The sequence below is a fragment of the Pteronotus mesoamericanus genome, unplaced genomic scaffold, assembly GCF_021234165.1.
Source record: "Pteronotus mesoamericanus isolate MK-2021 breed Mesoamerican mustached bat unplaced genomic scaffold, CSHL_Meso_final contig_78, whole genome shotgun sequence".
NCBI lineage: Eukaryota > Metazoa > Chordata > Mammalia > Chiroptera > Mormoopidae > Pteronotus > Pteronotus mesoamericanus.
Window position 1 is genome coordinate 22052997 of NW_026555258.1, and position 25746 is coordinate 22078742.

A 25746-nucleotide genomic window follows, 5' to 3' on the forward strand; every position below is an offset into this window, starting at 1 on the left:
GAGAGAGGTGGGGAGATGGGCCGTGAGTGTCAAAGGGTCACTGCACTCCCACACCCCCTGCCGGCAACCTTGCTGTGCAGCTTCCCCTTGTGATACCCTGGCTCGAGGGGCCAGAACCACAGAGGGTGAGCACATTTGCCGACTGTGAGTTCCCTGGTCACCCTCGCAGGAACCGCCACTGTCATGCAGCGATCTCTCCTTTTTGGAAATTTGGACATTTGGCTGCGTTCAGGACTTAGTATAAAAAGACAAGGACTCCCCCAGATACTTTATTCTTTTTTAAAAAAGGACAGTTTGTATAACATATATTAGTTATTAGTTTTAGGTGTACAGTATTCAACATTTCTATACCGTACAATGGGATCACCCCAATAATTCCACAAATCATCTGTCACCATGCAGACTGGACACAATATTATTGACTATATTCCCCTTCACCTTGTCACCAAGCCCCCCACCCTGTTGGTTGCTGTTTCTATGAGTCTACCAAACACTTTATTCTTGAAAATGAGAAACTGCCTGTTAAAAATATGACAAAATTCCTATGAGGATGTATTCTCATCATGCTTGGAAGGAGACAGACTGTTTTAAACCTGGTTGATTTACCAACTGCCGCATGCCTCTTCACAGGTAAGCCAGGAGGGCAAGTTGGTTAGGAAGTCGTGACGCTGATGATCAGGTAAACTAAACCCAGAGCTGTTGTATGGCTTGAAGGCAGAAGAGTGCTGTTGCCTCCTCCTTCATCTTTCTCAAAACTTCCCTATTTTACAAAGCCTTAAATGTCTCATAAAAATGGATGGAACCAAGAGCTGAATGGGCAAGGTCCTCTATTAACCCAAGTGCTTCTCTCTGGGGAAACATGCACACCTGTCAGTGGGCCTTCGTTGCCTTCTCCCAGTTCTAAGGTCACATACATATTTATCTGCAAAACAACTGAACCAAGTTAAGAGTCAGAGAGATAACACATTTCCCATCAAATCCAAGCAACTACGATGTTGCTGGAAAAGAGACTTGCTGTTCTTCCAATTCATGTTTTCTTTGGGCGAGAAGCCTACTTTCGCCAGCCTCTCCATGTGGAGTCTGCGTTAAAGTACTGCAGTGGCTGAAGGCTCAGGTCTTGATTGCAATAGGAGCAGATAGTAATAGCTTTATATCTGTAACATAGCATCTAATGTTATTATTTTTAGCCTTTTATCTATGATATAACATTTATTAGTGCTTACTTTGTGCCAGGCACTATTTTAAACACTTAGGTTGGTTCATTTATCCCTCACAAGAGCTCTTTGAGGTAGGTACTACTATTATCTTTATTTTACCGATAAGGAACCAGGGAGGCAGAGAGGCTTAGTGACTTGTCCAAAGTCACACAGCCAGTAAGGAACAAAGCTGGGATTCAAACCCAGGCAGTCAGGTCTCACATCCTATACTTGTAACCACTAACCTAATCGGTATGTCACAGGATGAGGTTAAATCACTGGAGTTTAGATGAAAGGACAGGAAGCACTCCATTCTTTCGTTCACCGATGCTACCACACACAGGAGCAAAGGTGACCATGGATTACCTTTTTTTAGATTGGAACTCTCTTTCTGTCATTGCTCATGTTTAGATTCCACAGTGCCGATAATCTTGATTCTCTGGGTTTTCTAAATAACATGATCTTAAGAAATAAGACTTTTCTACAAGGGTAGTGGGGAAGTCACTATTGCTGAATGCTTTCCCTTGACTTCAACTTTCTAGAACACATTTCCCCCCCCAAAGACAAATAAAAGGAAAGGGAGACAGTGATAGCGTTCTGAAGCGCAAACACTCACTGCTTCATGCACCGGGATGGGGAAATCCTTTGCCATGATCTCACACTGCTCGGCCGTCCTTTGCTTTGACTTTTAAACTCATTTGTTCTGATAGAGCTCTTCATCCCTTCACAAACCCTAAAGCAGTCTTCCCTAACTAGCCTTTTTTCGTAAAGACTGGACCCAACCTCTGCATCATCCTATGGGAAGGGGAGCCTCCCTTGAACTCCAGGTACGCCAGTGTAAGACGCGTGTGATGAGGGGCGGAGCAGGCGCAGCCACCTCGTTTTTTGAGGTTGTTTTTCATGCCACTTACTTAAAGCCTGTGTAAAAAGAGCAGTCTTTGCACTTGAAGAGCTTCTTCCCGCCATGCTTGTCCCTGTAATGGCGCCTGATGCTCTGGATGTAGCCAGAGGAGAATTCACAGAATTCGCAATGAAGAACAGCTTCGGTTTTCTGCTCAGCACCCCCAGCAGCTCCAGACAGAGGCACAGGGCTAACACGGCTGTTGTTCCTCGCCAGAGCAGCAGACTGGTAGTGGTTCAACTGCTGCTGAACATCTGGAGGCTCTGAGTAGGACGAGTCTGTAGACAGACAGGGAAATGACACCGGACACAAAACACAGTAGAGGTTTGATGCTTGAAACCCCTGACATTTGTTCTGAGTACTTTTTTTTTTAAGGGGATGGCTAAGAGCCCATCTTTCATCTTCATTTACGTTCTACAACACTTATCTGGGGAAAGGCAGGTAGGGAGGAAGTGTCACTTCTTTTAATCTGACTTAGAGGGCTCATATCATTTAAAAATAAAATTTGGAGGTTAAAGGTTTCAAAGTGAAGGAAGAAAGTAAACTTTTTAAAAAGGAAATTGCAGTGCGGCAACAGGCTGCCACAGAATACCAGCCTTTGTAGGTGAGATAAACACACCCCCATAATGTACATAGGACCCGACCGAGGAAGGCAAGTGGATGATGCAGTATCTCCCCATTTGCGGCCCAGAATTATTCAAACCCACCAAAAAAAAAAAGAAAAAAAAAAAAGAGTCTTTAACAGAAATGCTCAAGCACATGGCACGCACAAATATAAAAATGTTTTATGCCTTCACAGTCAAGCGATTTAAATTTTAAAATATAAAAATCCAACAGTGTTCCCTGGGAATGGATGTTTAAAGCTTAGTCAGCATTAAGATGGAGATTTATTCATAAATCCCATTAAAATGAAATTCCAAACAAGTTTCCCTGAAAGGTATTTTAAAGTTTGCCATCCGGAGGAAAATGTCAGAAATGACAGGCACAAATCTCAACCCCAAGAAGCTTCAATGGCATGGGGTGGAGAGATCAGACCTAAATGGGAGGAAAAACCTGAGTTTCTCCGTTAAATTAAAAAAATAAATAAATGAATAATTTTTTTTTTTTTAAAAGAGGGAAAGTAAAAGAAAGGTTTTGAACATTTTCCTAACGTGCTGCTTTGAATGTTGAGGTTAGGAAATCAGCAACATGGTCCTGTATAACCTACAGCTGCTTCTGAAGGACATGATGAAGCCCATGAATACCACACAGATGAATTTCAGTGTAACTTTCCTTGAAAAGAAAACAAAGGGCTCTTTTCTTAAGCCTTTCAAGAAGCAGAGGGGAAAGGGGATAGAAACTGTACCAGCCTCCTCCTGATTTGATGGACACTTAATTTTCCAAAGCACGATTCCCCCAGGCAGGGCACGAAAGAATTCAGTAAAACTCGTATTTGATGAAACTAGGACCATCCATCCCGTTGGCCTCTTCAAAAAGGAAAACACAATCAGAGCAGCCTCCTGTGCTGGGAGGGCACCTCCTGCCTTTAAAATACTAAACTACTTTCTTCCCTTCTTGTCCTGCTCCCCCCACCCACCACCCTCCAATTTGTATTCCTCACGACAGAGAAGAACCCCTTTGGAAATTGTAAACAAGTCTGCCACACACACAAAAATAAAACAAAAGGAAAGTTGAACAATATCTCTGAACCTCCCTGGGTTCATTACCAGGTGTAAAGTGAAGACAAAGGGAGAAAGGAAGGACACAACTGAATTCATTCTCCCTGATTCTTTTATCTCCCTTTTCTTTATTCCTCGACCTCGCTGATGAATCCACTCAGGATCACAATAATGCCATTGTCAACTTCTCATTCTTTCTCTCAATAGCAGGTCTGTTTACCATTTCATGGATTGTTCGGAGATGTTTTCTATTTAAGCCCTCAAGACTAGTTTCTGCTTAAAACACTGGCACAATGAAACCTCAAACACACCCCGCCTCTCTTGTTAACACAGGCCTGAGCTGCGGGCTCGCACTGTAACACCAACGTCACTGACAAGCCCAGTCTCCTCTCTCAGTGCTTGTCCTGGCTTCCTCTTAGCTCTTCAGAATAGAAATTCTGTGACCAGGGAGGCCAGAGCCAGGTCCTGTTGCCTGTGAGCTGTCCATCATCCACAAATCTAACCAGTAGATCCCTCCAAGGGAAGGCACCGTCTTCGGCTGGACACATTTTTCTTGTCTCTAGGGTTCATAGCATATTATTCCATTCATCTCAAAGAAAAAAAAAGAATTCTGTATTTTAACTCCAGTAATTCATATGTTACGTGAAACCTGAAGAAATAAAACCACACGAAGTGGTGGGCAAAGCATTCCAAGGAAGGAAGGGTCCTCCTCACTGTTCTGAAATGGCAACCCAACAGGAAAGGTGTCTGTATCCACATTATAAACTCTTTCTTCCCCTTGTTAAATCAGATGGACAGGCTTATTTACAAAAATAAGCAAATCTCACCACTTCACGATGCATGTGTAATAACGCCTGGGTTACAGGTTTTGGGGTCTTCTTAGAACTTTACTTGCCTCCCTGATGCAAAGACAAACACGCTTTCTCTTTCACTTGGAGTTTGTGAATAATGTACAACTTTGGCACTAAAGTGACATAGACGTGTATGATTCCACCGATCCTTACCTGAGTGTGTATGATTCCAGCAATCTTTAAAGAACCTACTTGCTAAGCTACAAAATATTCTAGTTTGTTCATCAAGCACAGGCTGAAGAGCAGGAACAGGGCCGTTCTGTGCTCAGGTTAGAAAACAAGCTGACTGTTAGTTGTGAAGGCCATGTTATCTAAGTTAAAAATCATTAAGAATATTTTCGTAAAGGAAAGGAAAAGGAAAAGAGTCTGTGCTTGGAGCCAGACTTGTGGTCAGGAGGAAATACAGCAGCAGAAGCACAGGAGTGTGAATCCAGTGGGAAACTCTGTCCCCAACTCCAGGTCACGCAAGTTACATCTCTATCTCCTGTAGAGAAGGTGATACCCACAAAGGAACCAACAGCAAAAACCATAGTTGGTCCAGACATTCCCAACCCAACCCTGGGACGTGCAGTCGCAGAAGAGACTTTAATTCTCAGACTTGTGACTTCATTTATGTGCAAAATTGTAGGAATTAAGTTATAACTTATAATTACAGTTATAAAATAAGTTTAAGTAAGTTATATGTAGTTATCTATCTGGACAATTGTCTACAATCGGAAAATTAGTATATTTCGTAAAATCGGGATCAAACTAGAATTTTAGCATGGATGGTGGTCAGAGTGGCCGTACGTGGGGGTCTGGGATTTACTGAGCAGCCAGTAATTAATTCTCACAACCATGGTGAGCAATGTAGGTTCTCACCCCAACTTTACCAATGAGGTCGCCCAGGCTGAGAATGATTGGTCACACAGCTCCTAAGAGGCAGAGGTAGATTCCGAACAAAGATCTGCCTGACTCTAAGGTCCGAGCCTTGTCTACCAGGCATCTATACCCAATGCTGACCCCTGGGGTCCCATGATGCAAGTCAGAAGAACAAGAAAGAACATCTGAGTGTTCCACTGGCAATAAACATACAGCAGAGAGGACAGAGAGAGAAGGTGGTAGAAAGGCCAAAATAGTTGAACACATAGAAATGACAACAGAACAGATAACAATAACATTAAATTGAACACAAAGGACAAAACTAAAAAAGCATATAGGGAAAAATAAAGTAAGATTCATGGGAAAGAAAAATATTCAAAATTTCAAAATGCTTTCTATTTAAAAAAAGTGTGTGTATGTGTTGGGGGGTGGGGGGAGGCGGGGTGGACCACACAGGAGACATTTCTACAAGCATGCTACACAGGTAAGCACGGGGGGTACCCAGAACTGGAAACCCGCCTGCCCAAATGGGGTGCTGGAGTGAGATGTTTCATAAATTACCCTAAAAAAATAATGTTCTAAAATTCCTGAGGTGGGATTTGGCTGGGAAAAGAAAGGTACACAAATGCAAATGGGAGATGGATGTTTTCAGGTGGTTCTCAGACAGCCCAGGATTTCAAACCAGGGGAAGGGCTGAGTTCCAGATGAGGCCTCCCATCCCTCGCGCTTAGTCGTGTTCCCAGAGAAATGGGGAACTCCTTGCTCTAATTCCAGCCAAACCCAGGTAAGTATAAGTTTGAAGGTTTTTTTTTCTTTCCTTCTCTAGAAATTAGTCAGCACAAAAACAATCATAGGAAATCTGATTTTACAAAGGCAAATGACAAACAAGTGAATTCGTAAGCATGGCAGAATGAAGCTTTCTCGGATATTCTGATTCCACAAATATTTAGCCAACACCTTCTTGGTGCCAGGCCATGTACTGGCTCTGCACGTTCAAAGTCAAAGAAGATGTGAGGGGTGCCTTCTAGGAACTCAGATCCACCAGTGGCAAGAGCAGAGCAGTCGGGTGTTATGAAAATATAGTCCTACTCCAGGTCTAGCAAACTTACTCCATTGACTGAAGGAATAAAAGAAGCAGAGAGAACAAATGAACAGTAACAGGAGAGTTTAACTATTGAAAGATTAAGGAAGACACAAGGAAGAGTAAGAATCAATTTGGCAGTAAATTGTAGGAGCTGCAGAGGAATGCCCCCTTATGCACGGAGTGATCCAAAAAGGACACCATATAGGAGGATCAATTCTCAATTTTCTGCAGACGCATAGAGGCTGTGAGTGAAAAAGTAAAAGTGCCTTGGTGCCAGCAACACCATTTAATTATATTTGAGCTAGATTTTGGTGCAGACTTGGGAGACAGGCTCTTGGGTCAGTGTGAATCAAGTACCAGGAGAAAAATAAAAGACAAAGAGTTTTAGGCAAGCATGTTTTAGAGGTGGCCAGGCGGCAAATGATTTAAATTATACCCATTCACTCAGCAAATATTGACTGAGTCTGGGACAGTTGGACTTGGTCCTTGACTTCAAGCAACTCCCTGTCTCAGACAGATGTGTAAATAACTGATTGTGATACAATGTGAAAAAAAAAGTCTTAATAGAGACATCTATACAGAGCTAATGGAGGATAAAGAAAAATCAGCACTTGGTGATCTGATGGAATGTGGGCATGAGGGAGAGAGAGGTAGGATAAATTAACCAACAGTAGTCAGTGTGTTAATGAAATCAAGACTAGACATGGAGATACTCAAAAGTTCAATTCACCATACTTCCACCTTATGTCATAAATCAATATTAAAACAGCTACATTCTTATCACAATGACAAAAAAGTAACTTAATTACAGAAAAGAAATGAAGATCTGAGGACGAGTATGAGCAAAAAAAATATGAACATCAGAGGGTGCAATAGATTGCAGAAGGGAGAATTTTAAATCTTAAGTTCTAAAATAGCATTGAAAGTTCAAAATAATGCATAGATTGTAATTTTCTTCAGAAGAGCAGGCGATTTGGCAACTCAAGTTTGGTGGTATAAGGAATCAGAAATAAAATATTACCTGTGGGTAACTTAACCACAAATACTGTAACTACCCAAATTATGGGAGGTGGGAGTAAGACCCAAATATGCTGGAAATACAGTCCACTCTTTTTAGCTGAGAAATGACAGAAAATCTGAGAATAGCACAGTAACAATCACAAGGGAGCAGCTAAAGACATACTTCAGTTATTCACCAGGAGAACTATGGAATGTCATGGAGCTTCTATCGTACAGCTGCTAATTAACTTTAGGCAAAGGCCAAACTTAGTCTAAGCATTTTCATGTATGTGATAGTGACCCAGGTATCTGTAGTGACAAGATAGAATCCTGCAGCCATGGAAAGCCCTGTGAGCTGTGAGATGATCTGAGTCTACATATGACGCTGGAACTCTGTCGAGCTTGATGTCTGATGGGCTCTACACTCCACATACTGAAAACCGACATCATCTTTGCTCACACATCTGCTTTTGTGTTCTGAATGTCAGTGAATGGCTCATCACTTCACTTAGGCTCAAATTGTGAAATTCTTCCTTCAGATTGTCACACATTTCCTGTAGCAGCACATTTAGCCAGATACCGCGTTCTGGAGATATGTATGTTATGACCCCTCTCCAGTCATTTCCTTCTAGTACCCTGGCCTCCCTCCTCATTGTTCTTTCACATCCTCAGATCCCTGATGGGCATCTCTAACAGCCTTCTATCTGGTCTTCCTTCCCACCCTCTGAGATCTATTCTAGCTTGGCCAGCATATATATCATAGATAAAACAAATATTAGTTATATGATTATGATGTGATTATGCCCCGATACTCAAAGGTTAAAATATATATAGCTCTTGTATATCCTGTTCCTAGTCCACATTTCCAGCTTCACAGTCTAGCTAGTTCCCAATTCCTTGCACATTCTACATATGTCATCAGTGGGATGGGAGTCCTCGATCGGACTACCTGGTGCGCTTTCTTCTTCTTTTTGTCTGGCAAATTCCTACCCACCCTTCAAAAGTCAGCTGAAATGTCGCCTATTCTATGTAGATTTTCTCCAACAATGCAGACAGAACTCTGCTCTCCTCTGTGCTTGGCCAGCACATACACCTTGTGATTCTTGCCCTGATCTGATCCCCACCATGGCCAGAGCAATGCCTTCGACCTTGAAACATCCTGACCAGAGAAGACCACAGCAACAGTGTCCGGGGCTGGCGTTGCAGGTCACAATGCAGCAGCTTCTGCCCATTTCTGCTTCCCGCAGTTAACGCTATCAAGAGTCAGTTCTACTTGCTCCCAAACTTCTTTGTACCAGTTATATTTGTTACTGAGCTTTTTCAACTTAATTAATATTCTTTATAATGATGAAATGTTGGTATAAAAAGTGTCATTTCTATGAAAGCTACATTGAATACTTTGAAAAGTCAAGTTGCTAAAAAAAAAATTACTGTCAAATGATGTTTTGGCAAGACCAACTCTAAGAGATTGAGGAGAACATAAAAGACTAGAAGGACTCCACTCTCCGGCTGCTGCACAAATGTCTAAGCTATCATTCTACTTAAAAAAACCAAAAGACTGAAATTGGAAGTAGCATATGATATAATGTAGGTGACTGGTTTATGCAAGAGAATAAATGGGGAAAACCAATCCAAGGACCCAGTCTCCAATACACAGGGCGTGATCCTACATCACATACTGGTGAATAAATATATTTGCATTTTCAGTGAAAATAAAATGTTTTAAGGCATTTAAAAAAGTATTCCCTACATTAAAAAACTTTCAAATATAACTGAGAAACTCTAGGCCCCTTCAAATAAGAGAATTTCTACAGTTATCTATCTGTATGTTTGTCTCCCATTTTATATTAATTCAGAAAATATTTATTGCAAGCCTTCTATATGCCAGGCACTTTGAAGCACTTTGGCTACATCAGTGAAAATAACTGCCAAGGGCCCTTGCCCTTGTGGAGCTCACATTTAAGATCAACAAAAACAGTGCCTCATGTGCTTACATAGCCACAGAGACTCTTGTTCTTTTCATAAAAGTACTGAAGAGTTATGTTTGTTGGATTGAAGTTGTGGACAACTTTCTTACTTCCAGTCCCGTCTGTCTATCTATCTATTTTACTTTATGAAAACAGTATGTAGCATAGAGCTGTCAAATGATGTTTTGACATCATTTAAGTAGTTTACTTATTTAATAAGGTTTCTTAGGTTTTACCTGACTACCTTTGAAACTTGATTGAACTACCTTTCTTTCTCAAGATATTTGTTCACTTTGTACTATTTCAAAGAATTTTTAAGAATTGATTTTAGAGATAGGGGAAAGGAGGAAGGAAGAAAGAGAGAGAAAATAGATGTGAGAGAGAACCATCAATCAGTTGGCCTCTTGCACATGCCCCAACTGGGGACTGAACCCACAATCCAGGTATTTGCCCTGACTGGGAATTGAACCTGTGACCTTTTGGTCTGCAGGACGATGCCCAACCAACTGAGCCACACTGGCCAGGGCCACTATGTACTATTAACAAAGAACAGAATTTGGCCTGCAGAAGAAAACCAACTACAAATCACCAATGCAACTTTCCAAGTATTCCCTTCAAAGAGCCTCAAAATGTTCTTTTTCTATGGGACATTCCAAAAAGAAATTTATATTAGAAGTGAAGCTGTGGAACACAAGCCATTTCAACTTCTTCTGGATAGCATCTAAAGGGAACATAAATCTCTAGAGGCAGCCAATTTATTTTATTTCCTTCTTTTGATTATGCCTTGAAATTGTCCAGGCCAAGGACTCCGGTACCTCCTTGTCTTCTATCATCAGTGGATTTCTCTGGCCTGGATGCACAAGATTATGATACAATGGCAAGGGGGACAATGGACGCTGGATGACTATATATAGGAATTCTGGGCTTGGTTGTCATGGAAGCAAAAGGGAAAACAAATGCCTAGTCCTGAAAATAAGGCTGAGGCCAAACTTGAAGGAAACACACACTAAAAACTTCCTGTCATTCTGATGAGTAAAAACAAAACCTTGAAATATGATCAGGGAATAGATGAGAAAAAAACAAAACCAAACAAAATATTAGTCTTCAAAAAATGACAATAACACAGCAAAAAAAAAAAAAAAAAAAAAAAAAAAAGGCAAGCTTCTCTTTTTGTGATTAGTGTTTCATCATATTTTAAGTTCATTGAAAGTGCCTCTCAAAGGCTTGTTTTATGAAACTTCATGTTCTCACCCCCTCTGTATTTTGGGCAGGTCTGACCTAAGACATACAGTATTCCTGGAGCAAATTCATTAGGTCCTGGATTTGGGGACAAGCACATTTGTCTCTGCATTTTTATTTCCCCATCAGCGTCACCATCCACCAGGCAATGAAATCAGAACAAATCCTTGACTTATTCCCCCTGTTCTACACAGTCAGTGGGTGAGAAGACCCCGTTGGTTCTACCCCACCCACATACTGTTCCACTGCTGCCCCTTTTGTTCAGGCCCTCAGGGTGGCTTGCGTGAACATCCACTGCACAACGTTCCTAACTGGTTTTCTCTTTTCAAGTTTCTTCTCCTCTAAGACTCCTTTCTTTTCTAAAAGTAATTATGATTGTGGTGCCCACCCATTCTTACAGGAAGAAGTCCAAACTGAGCCCTGGTGCCCGGCTCCCCACCTTCCCAGACCCATCCCCACCTCCACAGCCTCACTCCTCCCATGCTGTGCTGATGGCTGGTCGCATAGAACATGCCTAACATTCCCTCTGGGTGCATCTTTTCACTGCACCTTTGCACGCTCTTGCAATGGCATCTACTTTTCAGCCTGGCAAAGTCTGGCCATCTCTCAAAACTGAACTCAGTTCAAATTTACCACCACGATGAAGATCTTCCTTGATCTTTCTAGATATACACATTTGATTCCCCCTCTGAGCTCTCCCATTAGTTCTCGTCACGCTGCACTGGGGTTCATTTATTTTACCTCCACTAGACAAGGATCTCTTTGCAAACAGGGTATCCATCTATCCATCCATCTCTCTGCAACTTTTTAAAAAGTTCATATCCCCTTAGAACTAAGTTCAGGCCCTGGTTCAAAACATGTTCTCAATGAACATGTTACATGGATCCAGAAAGAGTTCAAACTGAACAAAAGTGCTCTGGAAAATCCAGATTTAAAAAAAAAAAAAAAGATTTTATTTATTTATTTTTAGAGAGCAGGGAAGGGAAACAGAGAGGGAAAGAAACATTGATAGATTGCCTCTCGCAGGCCTCCAACTGGGGACCTGGCCGGCAACACAGGCAAGTGCCCTGACTGGGAATCAAACCAGTGACCTTTCAATTCGCAAGCTGGCGCTCAATCCACTGAGCTACACCAGCCAGGGCAAACCAAGATTGAAAAGGAAAAGCCAACTAACCAAATGTCCCTCTCTCTTTGGACACTGAAAGAAGCCTGGGTCAAGAATATTTGAGGATCTGAATGAAACAAAATGTCTAACCTATGACCATCCAGAGAAGCCAAAAGCATAATTTCTAGTTTTGACCCTGAATTAGCAGTAAGTATAAACTCTGAAACAGATGATATTAGGCATTTGGGAGCTACTTTCTATATTCCTATGTGTAACTGTCTCTCTCCATTTTTGGACCCACTGGTAGGCACAGATGCTTGTGAAATGCACAGGTATAACAGGTACCATGTGTTTAATTTAAATGCAGCATGATTTACTATAGTCAACTCCTAAGGCCATGACATGAATATGGAGTCCTCTGCAATCAATGAGAACGTCCTCATCAATTTCTTTCAGATATTTAGCACTACATTCTTGCTTTATAAAACATTTTGCCAATTTTTTTTTTCCACCAGGAATGCACTGTCATCCCAGATACATACTGTACAGACTATCCATTCTGCACAAAGACCTGTGGTGGCTCAGAAAAGCAGAGATGGCTTCATGTCATCCTGCCAGTCAGTGGAGAAATAGGAACATAACCTGGGGTGCCTGCATGTCCCAGTTTTGAAAACATGTTTTTTTCTGTCATAATCATTAGCAAACATTGTAGGTATTCCTTTTGCACCAAACAGTATTTGGACCTCAAAGTGCATTCTTAAAAATCCTTGAAACAGGCTGGAGATTTGTAAGGAAATGAATGTATGGTAAAGGAGCCTTTTTCGAACATTTTTTGGAGAGAGCGCTGGGTGGCATCTGCCATTGTTAATTGAGAAGCTCTTACAATACCAAATGCATAATTCACCTGTGACTCTTTTGAATTGTGTGATGAGGAAGTAAGGTTCCCTGCCGTTCGTTTAGATTGTATAGATGTCTTTACTGCACTGAAAATCCAGTGACAAATGTTGAGTACAAAAGCTCCTTTATATCAGTGCCTTAGTCTCAACCATAGAGAGCTTGCTAGCAACTTCAGGTGTTATTTGGAGCTCAGAGGCCATGGGCAAGACCACAGTGCTTCCTCCTCAAGACCTGGCTGGAAGAGAGATGCCTACGGACTTCAAGGAATCAGTCACAATGTACTGCTGGTGATAAACAGTGCAGGGAAGGCCCAGAGATGGAACCATTGCAGAGATTTCTTACAAGATTAGATAATCAAGAGGAAAGAACACATCTGAATGTAAGCACATGATTTAGATACATGGAGAGCTCTAAGTGATAGCATGGAAATTAGGTAAGAAAGGCAATGGTTGATCAGGAATGGGAATGAACAGCCACACTTCAAAGCAGAGTTATTCTAAAATTGTCCCCCAGCAGCGGGAGTCTCTGAACCAACAAACCCAGTGGGTTTCATATCCTTTTTCCTTTTCTTTTTACCTATTCCCAGGCAATGTAAGAAAATCCTGGCTCTGAGTTAAGCTATATTTTTAATCACCAATAAAGCACTATAGTCTTCCTTTAGGACAGCCCTTACACCAAACTCATCCAGGGGAATACTGCTCAGTGATGCTGGGCTCAGGTGTAGGGTGTAAGCCTTCACGAAGCCAGACGGATCCAGAAGTGAGGTCCAGGTTCACCATTTGCTGTTTTAGGTGGGTCTATGTCTAGCAATTGTCAGGTGTTTCTTATAAGATCATTCTCTGATCTTCACCACGACCTTATGAAATGGGAAGTATGACTTCCCACTATACAGATGGGGCAACCAAGGGAAGAACGGAAAAACAAATGACTTTTCAGCTATCCAGAACATGAACCTGAGCCTCCTCCTAACCATGTCGGGCCTCTCAGTAAGCAGACTTCTGGTTCCTCATTTGTAAAATGGAGATGATAACACTGGCAACTTCCCAGGTGCCGTGGCAAGTACAGGAGACCAGAGTGTGAAGTACAGTGCCTGGCACCTAGGGAGTGCCTTAGGGGTCTCAGTAACACTGCTGTTAAAGCCTACATCATACAATTTTACACTGAATTATAACTTGCCTTTTCACATTTGTGTTTCCCACAGATGAAAGAAATTGGTCTCCTTAGCTGGACAGCAGGGTGGAGAGGCACGGGCTATAAACAGATGTAAGGCACACTCCTCCCAGCTCCAGGCATGCAAGAGGTGCTCAGCAGCTAGTTTTTGACTGCTTGATTCTGGGCAAAGCCAATTGCACTGCTACTTCTGGCAACAACTCGCCAGCTTATTCTGTAATTGGAGATGGCTGCGGGGTGGCGGGGTGGGGGCGCGGGGGGGCGGGGTGGGAGGCGGGGTGGAACCGAGTGTGGGACCTGGATTCAACTCAAAGGCAGGGCTTGACTTGAGTAACACAACTGAATCAATGATTCACCCCCATTTTGTTGGATAATGATGCGCACAGAATAGTTACAAGTCAACCTGCTACACAAAGGCTGGTCAAAGCAAATTGAATTCCCAAACTTTACAGGCTTTCTTGGCAACCATTCTGTTGTCTATTTCCTTTTATACTTTTTTCAAGATCACCTCCAGCTTTTGAGCAAGGTCCTTAAGTATCCAACTGGTAGGTCTGTAAATCATCTCCATCATGAATAATCCTCTCCCATACAACCCTACCTGTCCTTTCCTTCCCTTTCCCTTGTTCTTTCTCTTGAAGGCACTCCTTGCTACCTGATTTGATATGTATATGCTGATTGTCTTGTTCTCCCTACTACCTCTGAGGAATTTTGCCTCAAACTTCTCAGCTTGTGTGGATTTTAGTTCATGACTAATGAAAGCATTTAAACTTAGCTGAGCACAAAGCATTTTCCCAGTGCTCAATATGAGAAGCCTAAGGGTCTATGCCTTAGACCTGCCATTGCAACTTGGCCTTGTGGGCGTCATGGCCGATGTGTGGCACTAAATGTCAACCCTTAAGATTAGATTCATTCACTCAAATAACTTGTTTGACTGTATGGCATGCAAGGTCATCTGACATGTTCTGGGGACCCAAAATTTAAATGATGGCCTTTGCCTTTAAGACTGATGGTCCTTGGGGAGATGGAAAGACAAGACAGTTACAACAGAGTATGATCAATGCTATGGTCTCAAAGAGAACTCAAAGGTCTGTGGGAGTAAAAGGGAGGCCCCTAAGCCAGTCAGGAAGAGTCAGGAAGGCTTGTGGAGGGAACAAGCTTCAGTTTTTCAGGATAAGTAGAAATTAGTCATATGGATGGAGTTATGAGGAGGGTGAAAATAAGTGGAAGAGGATGGTCCAGGAAGAAGGACTAGCAAGGCCTGGGGTGTGAGACAGCAGGACTCTGCAGAGACAGGGCTCAGCATGGCTGCAGCAGGGCACGCGGGAAGGAGGAAGGGAAAGATCCCTAGAGAGAAACACGGGGCCCAAATACCAGCTTTCCATGCTGACCCTGGAGTTTACTCTGAGGGCAAAGAAGACAGCCACTGGAGGGTTTTAAGCAGGAATCAGGTGAGACAGAGGTCTCACATCTTTACCTTTTCCTTTTCTACGAAATGCACCCATAATCACAACCAACTCTCTCTTAGATGGGGAAGACAGCATGGTATAAGTGAATTTCCACTGTGAGAAAAACCAACCAGCAGCACGTTCCCCATTGGTGATGGACTATCAGCTGTGTGGAATCCTAGACAGCTGATTGTTTGCTTAAGTAGAGAATACCAATGTAGTATCTTGTCTTCTCTGGATTTTACTAGCAGGATGGAATTGTCCATTTGAAATTCAGTTCCTACTGTTTCTACTGAATGTACTCCGCTTATATTGGTAATAGATTATAGTCCCACCTAGGAGAAGGTAAGATGGAAACTCAGTAGGCTACCTTTTCTGCTCCCTACCAATCCCTCACATGCACAAACAAACAAACAAATAAAAATTACAAGGAAGCACTGGAAACCAAGTGGTACATCTATATACTGGTCAACACCAAAAACATGCAGGCGTCAGCCAAGACCCTGTGGTCTGTTTTCCAAATACAGGGCCTGAGAAACATCCAAAATGTGCCTACCTCTGTATTTTAATGTATTTTACTCCTTAGCTTTCACACCCCTGTGTCACCCCAAGGACATATAACACATATTTCTTGGGTTCATTTAGATTCGACTCAACAATCAAAATTTTATTTTGTAAAGCAACTCAATATCCCTCTGGATTCATTAGCTTTTTATAAATGGTTTGCTTAAGCATCACCAATGTTTGATTTACTCTGTGTTAGGTAGCGGACAGATACAAAGATCACCAGATCTTGTATTTCAAGAGCTCTCAGGGTGTCAGTGGAGAGGACTGCAAAGCACACCGAAATGAGCGCTCAGAGAAAAGAGCGAATGCCCCCGGGCATCTCTATCTGCGGTGGGCAGAGTGGCCAGAAGACAGTGGGGCTCTGCAGTCAGAAAAAAACTCCAGTCTTGAATTTTAAACTGCTGTAATGACTATTTACAGGACACAACTAACTTTCATTTTACATTTATAGGACATCTACTCTGGGAAGGAAGTGGCCCTGTGCCAGCTGTTGAGAATAGAAAGATGAGCAGGACGAAAACCCTAAACCTAATGAGCTTTCTTTCTGGTAATAATATGGAGTTGGCAGAATGGACTACATGTCCCCAAAAGAGGGAGGGCACAGCCCTGTGCGATTTCACAGGGAGAGCTGACTCACATCAGGGGACATTATGAGAAACAGTATGAAAGTGAAGGAATCTGCACATGGTTCTGAAGGACAGGTAGGGTCTGGACTTGTGGAAACAGAGGAAGGAGGTGAAGCTGGGGGAATTGGCATGAGGAATGTTGAGTGGGATTTTTTTTAACAGGCATGTAGGTCTGTTAAAGGTTCTTGAATAGGAGAATGGTATGACTCTTAAACTTGCATAGAGACTAAAGGGAGGCATTTGCAGGTGAGGCGGATATGGTAATGGCTCAGGTAAGAGAAGGGGATGGGAAGGAGAGGGGTAAATGTGAGAGGAAGTGAGGAGATGGGAAAACAGGGGCGAGTACGCAAGTGACTGGCTGGTGGAACTCGGGCCCAAGGAGACATGAAGATGCAGAGATTCCAGCTGGGCACCATGAGCCCAGGCAGGGGAAGTGGGAGAGGAAGTTAGTGAGTTCCATTTTAGAACCTTTGAGGTAAAGGCTGAGTGAGAACTCCATGAAGAGAAGGTGGGGAGCAGATGGAGAAAAGAGTCTAGGGCTTAAGCTGAGAGGTCAGGGCTGGAGGTTGAGATGTTGGCATCATGAGAAGAGTGAGTTGATTCCGTGTGTATATGAAGGGGGGAGAGCAGAGGAGGAGACCCTGACCACAGTCTATATGACAGCAGTTGGAGGAAGAGCACCAAAAACATGGTAAAGAGAACATCTTACCAAAGGCCAGAGGAAAGCCCGAAACACATAGCAGGCCCAAAACCTAGGGAGGGGGGTTGCCCTGGGAGGGAGGTCAGCCGTTTTAAATGCCAGGGACCAAAACAGGAAGGAAAGAAGGAAAGGAAGGAAAGGAAGGAAGGAAGGAAGGAAGGAAGGAAGGAAGGAAGGAAGGAAGGAAGAAAAGAAAGAAAAGAAAGAAAGAAAGAAAAGAAAGAAAGAAAGAAAGAAAGAAAGAAAGAAAGAAAGAAAGAAAGAAAGAAAGAAAGAAAGAAAGAAAAAAGGATGCAACAGGAGCAAAGGCCAAGGACTTGTTTATCTGAAGTCGCTGTCAATCCTTGTGAAAGCCATTTTATTAAAGTGGTGTAGGTTGGGGAGTCACACGGCAAGGGATTCCAGAGGAGAGGGAGAAAAAGGAGGCAGCAGAGGTGTACACAGGCAAGGAATGACTCCTTCCCAGGGAAAAAGCCATGGAGTTGGCCGATGGGAAGCCAATTCATTGGAGTGGTTTCAATACAAAGCTGAAGGCAGAATACAGATCCCAGTAGTGTAAGAATGAATGGCAAGGACATAGAAGTTGGGATACTGGTCCATTTCAAGAGATCTGGAGGATAAGACTGCAATTGCAGAATAAATCTATAGAAGGGCCTATCCAAGAATGGTTCTAATATTTAAAACACAGAGCACTTTCCTGGGGCTCATACAGCCCCCTTTTTTAGACCTTCCAAGGGAAAAAGGATTACGGAAACAGTGTGACGTAGTACAGAGCTTTGGAGCCAGGTGACTTCCACTTTAGCCCCCAACTCTGCCAGGCAGTAACTGTGACCTTTTTTAAGCCCATTTTTCCCTATGCTCCTTGCAGAACACTCGGATCCATCCAAAACGTCCACTAAGACATGTGGTCCAAGCCAAAAGGTCCTTTGTATTTGGGCTTGTCCAAAATGTCCAGGGACATTTGGACCACATCAATTGTTCTTGATATGTAAACCCTGCTCTTCTGCAAGATTCAAACACTGACCCGTCTACCTAACCCCATGTGCCATGATCAGCTAGGCTACCGAGGCAAGAAGGGTTATTGGCAATACAGCCACAACAGAAATATTGGGCCAGAAAAACAAAATAGTTTTGAAATTTATTAACCCCATAAATCAAAAGTAAACAGAAATGTTTTGGGCTATTTGAACCCAGAGATGTTTCTAAGCATGAACGTTTTGGACAGGACCAGAATTCAGAGAACTTTTGTCACAGATCAAATGTTCAGTCTATGTTTTGGACAGAACCAAGTATCCACTGATCATTTCCCCACTTCTGAAACAGCAGGGAGCTAGTTTTTGAACTTCCTCTCTCATGGGATTGTTTTCTTTTTTTAATCATCAAAGATTTTTATTTAACTTATTAATTAATGAGGGAGCCAATAAGATGTCACAACCAGTCAAAGGAGAGTTAAAAGAAAAATGTTTATATGAGGTAAACTAAGAAAGGCTTAAATGAGTTTATGAACAAATACATGCAAAAACTTACCTATTCACAGGCAACAGTCAATTGGACCCTAACAGACACAACAAATTTGCAATATGGAAACAATCATTTGCATCAGTGTTATACAACTTAAAGGGTTAACAATAGCTCAAACAGAATGAAAGGGAAAGACAATCTCAATGGACAAACTAGTCAAGACACCCACAAATGTAGACATATAAATATATGTCCATCTAAATGTTATTTTTTCAATTTTTTCCCTAACCGAGCTGTTAAAAACAATACAACCGGCTGAAAATGGAGCCACTTATGCTAAGCCTCACATCACCAAACTGAGACTTAATTTCATTACACTTTTAGCTCTTCCAGAAATGGAATCTTAAACCATTCAATCAGGAATTCCCTCATCAGCTCAAGTTAGGTAATCTGCCTGAAAGACCCCTAAAGGAAGTAACTTTGCAATAATCAACCCACTTTTTTGCCAAGCATAACTTCCTCGTTCCTGCTCCCTTCTGCCTGTAAGCCTTCCATTTGGTACAGCTCCTTGGAGCTCCTTTCTATCTGCTAGATTGGATGCTGCCCAATTCATCAATAACTGAATAAAATCAGTGAGATCTTTAAAATTTACTCAGTTGAATCTAGTTTTTTAACAAAGTTAAGAAGTAGGTTAATCTAATAACTAAATAGTCATTAAATCAATGCTAAATATTTCCCATATGTTTCCGGGATAGACTGGGATGGGAGAAGTGGGATGTATCACTGACATGTATGAACATCAAGCCACTGAAATTTTGGTTATGGAGCTACGGCAAGTGAACAAGAAACAGCAAATTCTGCCTTCTCTTTCTTTTACCTTCAATCATTTCCTCCCACCCTAACAATGTTCTGGTCCACCAATTCAGAGCTACTTAATGCCCTTACTTAAGGAAGGCTGTCTGTAGCAATCAAACAGGAATAGCAAGCAGCCTGCAGGGGTCCTGACAATTTCCATAGAGAGTGTTTTGAAGCTCCTCTCAAAGAATCTCTGTGAATGGCCCTGTAGTTGTTTATAAGGCATTTCAATGCCATGCGAGGTCACAACAACAGACCAGGAGCACACAATCCCAGAGAGCAGCTCAAAGACAGAGGTTTTATATAAATATGGGAGGCAGGAGAGAGTGGCAGGGAGGGGACAGGTTAGCCCTTAGTTTTCAGTGAGGGGAAAAAAAAAATCACCACCACCACCACCATCATAATTACAAGCAGCTTCAACAGGAGCAAATTCACCAACTGGAAACCTTTACCAAGCTTGACACAGCTGTAAATTCAGTGGAACAGTTTTGAATGCATCGGCTTATTTCAGACAACATTATATGGGGAGTAAAAAGAATCAGCCAAAACATTTTAAATGTATTGACTGGACCATTTCCAGTCATCTTCAAACAAGTTTTCTAAGTTCTAATAGAGTAAACAAAATGACCGGGCACTTTATAAAGATGTGAATCTCCGTAGCGTATTTTGAGTCATTGCTGTTTCCAATGATTTTACACATTTGTTGTTATTGTATGATGTCTTATAAAGCATGCGGTCAATCATTAGCTCTGACCTAAAAGCTCTGTATTTGGTCAGGAATGTAATCTTCTAGATTACAACATAGTTCCAAGGGGGAAATAGGGACATGATTTACCTTAGTGTGTTGTATTTACAAGGTTTTTCAGAATGCTATGTTAAAGTGGATTGAGAGAGAGAGAGAGAGAGAGAGAGAAGGAAAGAAAGAAGGAAAGAAAGAAGGAAAGAAGGAAAGAAGGAAAGAAAGAAAGAAAGAAAGAAAGAAAGAAAGAAAGAAAGAAAGAAAGAAAGAAAGAAAGACATCCCAGATTCTTAGAGCAGGAAATAATTAAGTGACTTTTAAAGTTGGAAAGTGTCTTTTCAAGACTATAAAATAACTCATTAGGTTATTTTGGCAGCACTGAGTTTTATACAGGTTGCTGACTGGCTTCAAAGGATTGCTGTATTGAATGAAATGAGACAGTGTTTGTAACTGAGTCAAAAGATAAGCAATTATTGATAGTTAATTTAAAATGCATTATTGAACAATGCCAATAATAGCAGCACTAATGACACCTGACACGGGGACTTATCAATGACTTACACCCATTAGGACAACAAGTGCTAAAAAGTTTCTTATGTGGGTGGTTTCAAACTAGTCTCAAAGATCAAAACAATTTAGATGAGTAGGGTTCCAGATTAAGTATCATTTTCCAAATACTGAATTATTTTACACTCATAAGAAATAGTTTATGATGTAAAGAGATTTCACTCAGCTTCCAACTCAAGATTAAAATGTTCTTCCTTCTTCATTAGGAAAAAAAAAAAAATCCTCATTGCCCTGACCAGCGTGGCTCAGCTGGTTGGGCGTCATTCTGCAAAGTGAAAGGAAGGCTGCCAGTTCAATTCCTAGCCAGGGCACATGCCTGGATTGCAGGTTCTGTCCCCAGTAGGAGTGCAGAGGAGAGGCAGCCGACTGATGGATGTTTCTCTCCCTCCCTTCCTCTCTCTTTAAAAATAAATAAATAAAATCTTTTAAAGAATGTTCACCAACCTCTGGTTGATGACATGTTATAAACGAAGAAGAAATTTGCTTCTACTATACTACTTTAATAATATCTAATATTTCTACAGTAGTTTTAGAATATGAAGCATTTCTGTATGTCATTTCATTTGATCTTGGAAATAACCCCGAAAGTAGTCATCATTATTTTACACCTTAGAGATTGAGGCTCAGAGAAGGTACATGCTTTATCTTACCACACTCACCTCCGCCTAAGGCCGCACAGGCTGGGCGGTTGGTTCACGGCCTGCAACGTGTGTGGTATTTCCTGGATCTGGGCCTGCAGCAGCCCTCAAGCCAAACCTCAAACTCAGGGGTCCAACAACCCCTGTGCAGACTATTGAGGAAAGATGATCTATGCAGAGAATTGGTTTTGAAAAGATCACTTGCCCCTAATTTTCACCAGTTCCACTTCGGTGAAACGGTTTCTTCTGGCATTTGCTCAAAATGAACACAACAGTACACAGGAAGTCACGCTCAATGCCAGCACTGCAGTGACTCCAAAATTCCGCTGGGGGAAAAAAAGTTACAAGTTGAGGAAGTGGTTCCATGGAGCACTTGGAGGCTTCCCCTGAGTGGGAGTGCCCAAGGGCAGCCACTGCCACCAGAATCCCTGTGGCAGAACTTGGAAGGACTTGTGCCACCAAATGTTGCAGCCCTGTTGCTGTCAATCACCCTTATTCCCTTCCGGTCCAGGGAACCCAGGGCCATGAGGAGTCTGGCTCTGGGGGCTGGGCTGGGCTGACACTTCACTTCCTGCAGCTTTAGATGGTCAGCTCACACAGTTGCCTCCTTTCACTGGGGCGACGATGAGTAGTACAAAGACAACCACCACTTTGCCCAGTATATTACAGTCTTAACACTTCTTATATATTGTTTTTGCCATCTCTCAATTTTGGAAATGGCAGAAAAATAAATAATAAGTAAATCAACCAATAGAACAAACCTTAAACTTTCATTTGACTTACACAGGATCACCATCCCTCCAACCTATACCTGTCAAACTCTTTCCTGCTCTGTGGCAACAGGTAATGGGGTGGTCATCTATGTACTCCACATTCTTCCCTCGGCATGCTGGGATTTAGATTATATTCCAGGAAGTCAGAATTGAGGGAAATACGGTGAAGAGTATTCTAAACTTTTTTAGGAAAAGTTACAAAGATACAGGCACATAATAATGAGGCCACTGGCAAAAAATAAAGAAGAAAAGAATAAATCTATCTTTCATTTAAACATCAAATTTTATTTTTTAAAAAGTTATTTTTTTCCCTGTCTTCCATTACATAACATAACCAAGATGCAACAGTATATGGTAGATATATTAGCAGAAATGATCTTACTTTGTTACTAATATAACAATATACAGAATTTACCTATTTTAATGAGTTAGTTGGGAATTTTGCTTATGTTTTACTGTCTGCCTTTGAGGTATCTCAATTATTGCTTTTTTCCTAACAGACACATTGGTGGCTTTATTCCTGCTGGCATGCCAAGATAGAAGTGGATTTCCTCATCTTACCTTCTCATATTCCTAATTGAAAACTTACCCATGGGCAAAATTAAAACAGTACTGTACATTCATTTTAAAAATACATGTGTAAATAGACCCACATGATCCAAATCCATATTGTTCAACTGTCAACTGTATCTGCTGGGTCATTATCCCAGAGTCTATTCCAGAGCATCATGGTCATGGTTGGAGTGAAAAGTCAGGCTGTGAGCCTGGCACTGAGTTCACTGAGAAAAGTAAAAGCACATTCCAGAAGGTGAGGGGAAGGAAGTAAGCAGAGGGCGAGTATTTGAAAAAGGAATGCTCAATGATGAAAGCAGAAATATCCCTATAAGGTGGCAGAAAGGGAGGAACATGTTCCCTCTTCTTCTTGGCTGCTTGGAAGGAAGGGATTATTTGTCACTTTGGTTGCAGAAAGTTGAAAGGGATATGGTGTTGCAAGTGGGGAGCGGGGAAGGTGAGAGTTAACTGAAAGAGGGAGGTGTAATCAAGGGAATAACACAAGAGTGATGGACAGCACATCATGTTATCCACGCAGCCCAGTTCTACTGCTTTTCCCAGACATTGGGTGACATACCTCAGCTCGCAGTCACTGAAATTCCCAGGCCTTTTCACACATGAACTCCTGTTTTGTCGGTACTCTTTGGGTGTGGTTCATTTTGCCACCCTCATTCAAATCAAGAAATATTTATTGAATGGCTTGCCTAGTGCCAGGGCTCTGAAACAGCCCTTGACCTCAGAGAGCACACAGTTTAGCTGGGCAGACAGATAATGATAACTACCAATTATAAGGCTATTTGAAAAATCTAGTAAAGGAAGTGAATACAAGGGTCAGAAGCCACCCAACCTATTTCATATTTATCCCCTTTCAAAATCTCATTTTCAGCTCATTACTCTGAACAGTCTAGACAGTCTGTAATCTTGATTTTCTCATTTAACTTATGGACCATTTGCCAATATTTCAAATGCATTAAGTCTGAAGCAGTAGCAAAAGACACTTAAGTAATTTTTTTAGACGATGGATGAGCCTTAAAATGAATAAATTAGTGAATTTTCATCTTAAATACATATATCACATACACAAAAATACATGAAGCCTTTAAGGACTCAATAGTTATTATATGAAGGGCAACTATTGTTTGTTCTGAGAGATGGACCCTTGCGTTTTAAAACTATAGTGAGTCAAACAGTGAGAAAACATTTCAGGTGAGAGTAAAAACATGAAAAAAACTTGTGTATTATGGTCTCAGTTTTGAGAACCAATTAAAATAACAGAACAGAACCTGTTTGTATATGCATAAAAAACAACTAGGTGACGACAGTTAATTGAGATTATTTTGGGTTCTCAGAGAGAGGCTGGCATTATAGGTGACCCTTACGATTTGTTACGTACTGCCGCAAAGCTGGTCTTTAATCATGAATAGGTATTACTTTTCTAATCCGAAGGAAAAGCTATGCAGGCCTCTTAAAAGAGCTACTACCACACATGATTATTTTTAACACACATATATTCTTAAGGACCTACAGATAATACTAGCTTGATGTATCTACTGTTTGAAAGAACCCTCCAGCTTCCAAAGGGGATAGCGACCTTGTGGCTCGTCTTCCTTGTTCAGCCTGCCTCTTAACAAATCTAAAGACCTCTTCCCGGTAATAAATTCCCCTGGAGTCTGACTCTACCTCGCCTCACCCCTAACTCTCCTCCACTGACTTCCCTACACACCAGCCACTCTAGCCAGACTGGTCTCCTTGTCCCAAGATCCCGGCTTCTGTAAGTTGGCTCACTTCTAATGCTCTTCCCACCTGGAATGGACTTTCTTCGGCCCCTGTAAAAATACTACTCACGAGCCAAGGCCCAGCCTGGAGCTCCACCTCTCCCAAGAAGCCCCCTAGGACTCATCAATTCCTTCTCTTCTCTAAGGCTACAGCTATTAAAACCCAAAAGCACAATTTCTCACTTCATTCTATTCTGCTCTTTCAACCTAACACTACCTGTAGCCTCTATTACCTTAAGCTCTAAATATCAATACATAGTAAAAATTTAGCCCTAGTTTCCTATGGAAAATTCCAGGATCCTCACACAAAAAAGATGAGGTTGTGTCCTAGAGACTCTGGACACTTATGGATGTGTGTTTCTGCTGAGGGTGTTCAGTGGGATGGCACAAAGGTTAACTGAACTTTAGACCAGCTTTGGATTTAGAGCAGCTCCACCAGATACATGTTTTGTAACTTCTGGACTCATCTTTTCATTCCCCCGGGTCTCAGTTTTCTTCTCTATTAAATGAGACTAAAAATTTTTAACTCCTATTTATTATACTATTCAGATGACAAATCCATCTTTCTAATAAACCAGAATGGATGAATTTCACACTGGTCAAGAGGGAAAAATAACTAGCAATGCTTAAAAAAAACATTCAAAGACTAGATTAAAGGTTTAGAAGGTCCTGTGTTGCTTGATGCGGCTGTCACTGCAGCTCTGGGGGGCTCACCGGGCATGAAAATAAAAGACGACATAAGGAGTGTGGCTTGTACAAGTCATCTAAGAACATTCTGTGTCCCCAAGGAAGCTGAAGAAACTAGCCTTAGGATGACTGCTCAAAGAGCAGTGTACTGGTAAATAAAACCTTAGCTATACCCTGCATGCTCAGCCAGACACGTCCTCTGGGTTGAGCTCAATGACTCTCAAACTGCTTGCAAAGTAGAAAAGTCCCTACGGCAGGAACATCTCTCTTTCTGGGCATGAACAGCAAGGGACTGAATCCAGCAAAAAGCAAGCAGAGCCTCCTACCTGAATCTCTCATGTCACTCTGGCCTTTCTTTTATCTTGCTATTTTTATTTAACCACCACCAATGGGACTTTCCTGTAGGATATTATTTAGAATTATGAATGCGTTA

At 41.8% G+C, this 25746-nt stretch overlaps 1 protein-coding gene across 8 annotated transcripts in view; it reads right to left on the bottom strand.

Annotated features, from left to right (window-relative positions):
* Nucleotides 1-25746, bottom strand: part of ZNF462 (zinc finger protein 462) — a 136650-nt gene that overhangs the window by 33855 nt on the left and 77049 nt on the right. For all 8 annotated transcript variants that reach the window (XR_008530063.1, XM_054584567.1, XM_054584571.1 and 5 more), the window contains one exon: nucleotides 2108-2375. Coding sequence is in view for 7 of the 8 variants with exons in the window: in XM_054584567.1 (XP_054440542.1) it covers nucleotides 2108-2375 (268 nt within the window). In the remaining variant the exon portion in view is untranslated. The remainder of the gene's footprint in view (nucleotides 1-2107; nucleotides 2376-25746) is intronic.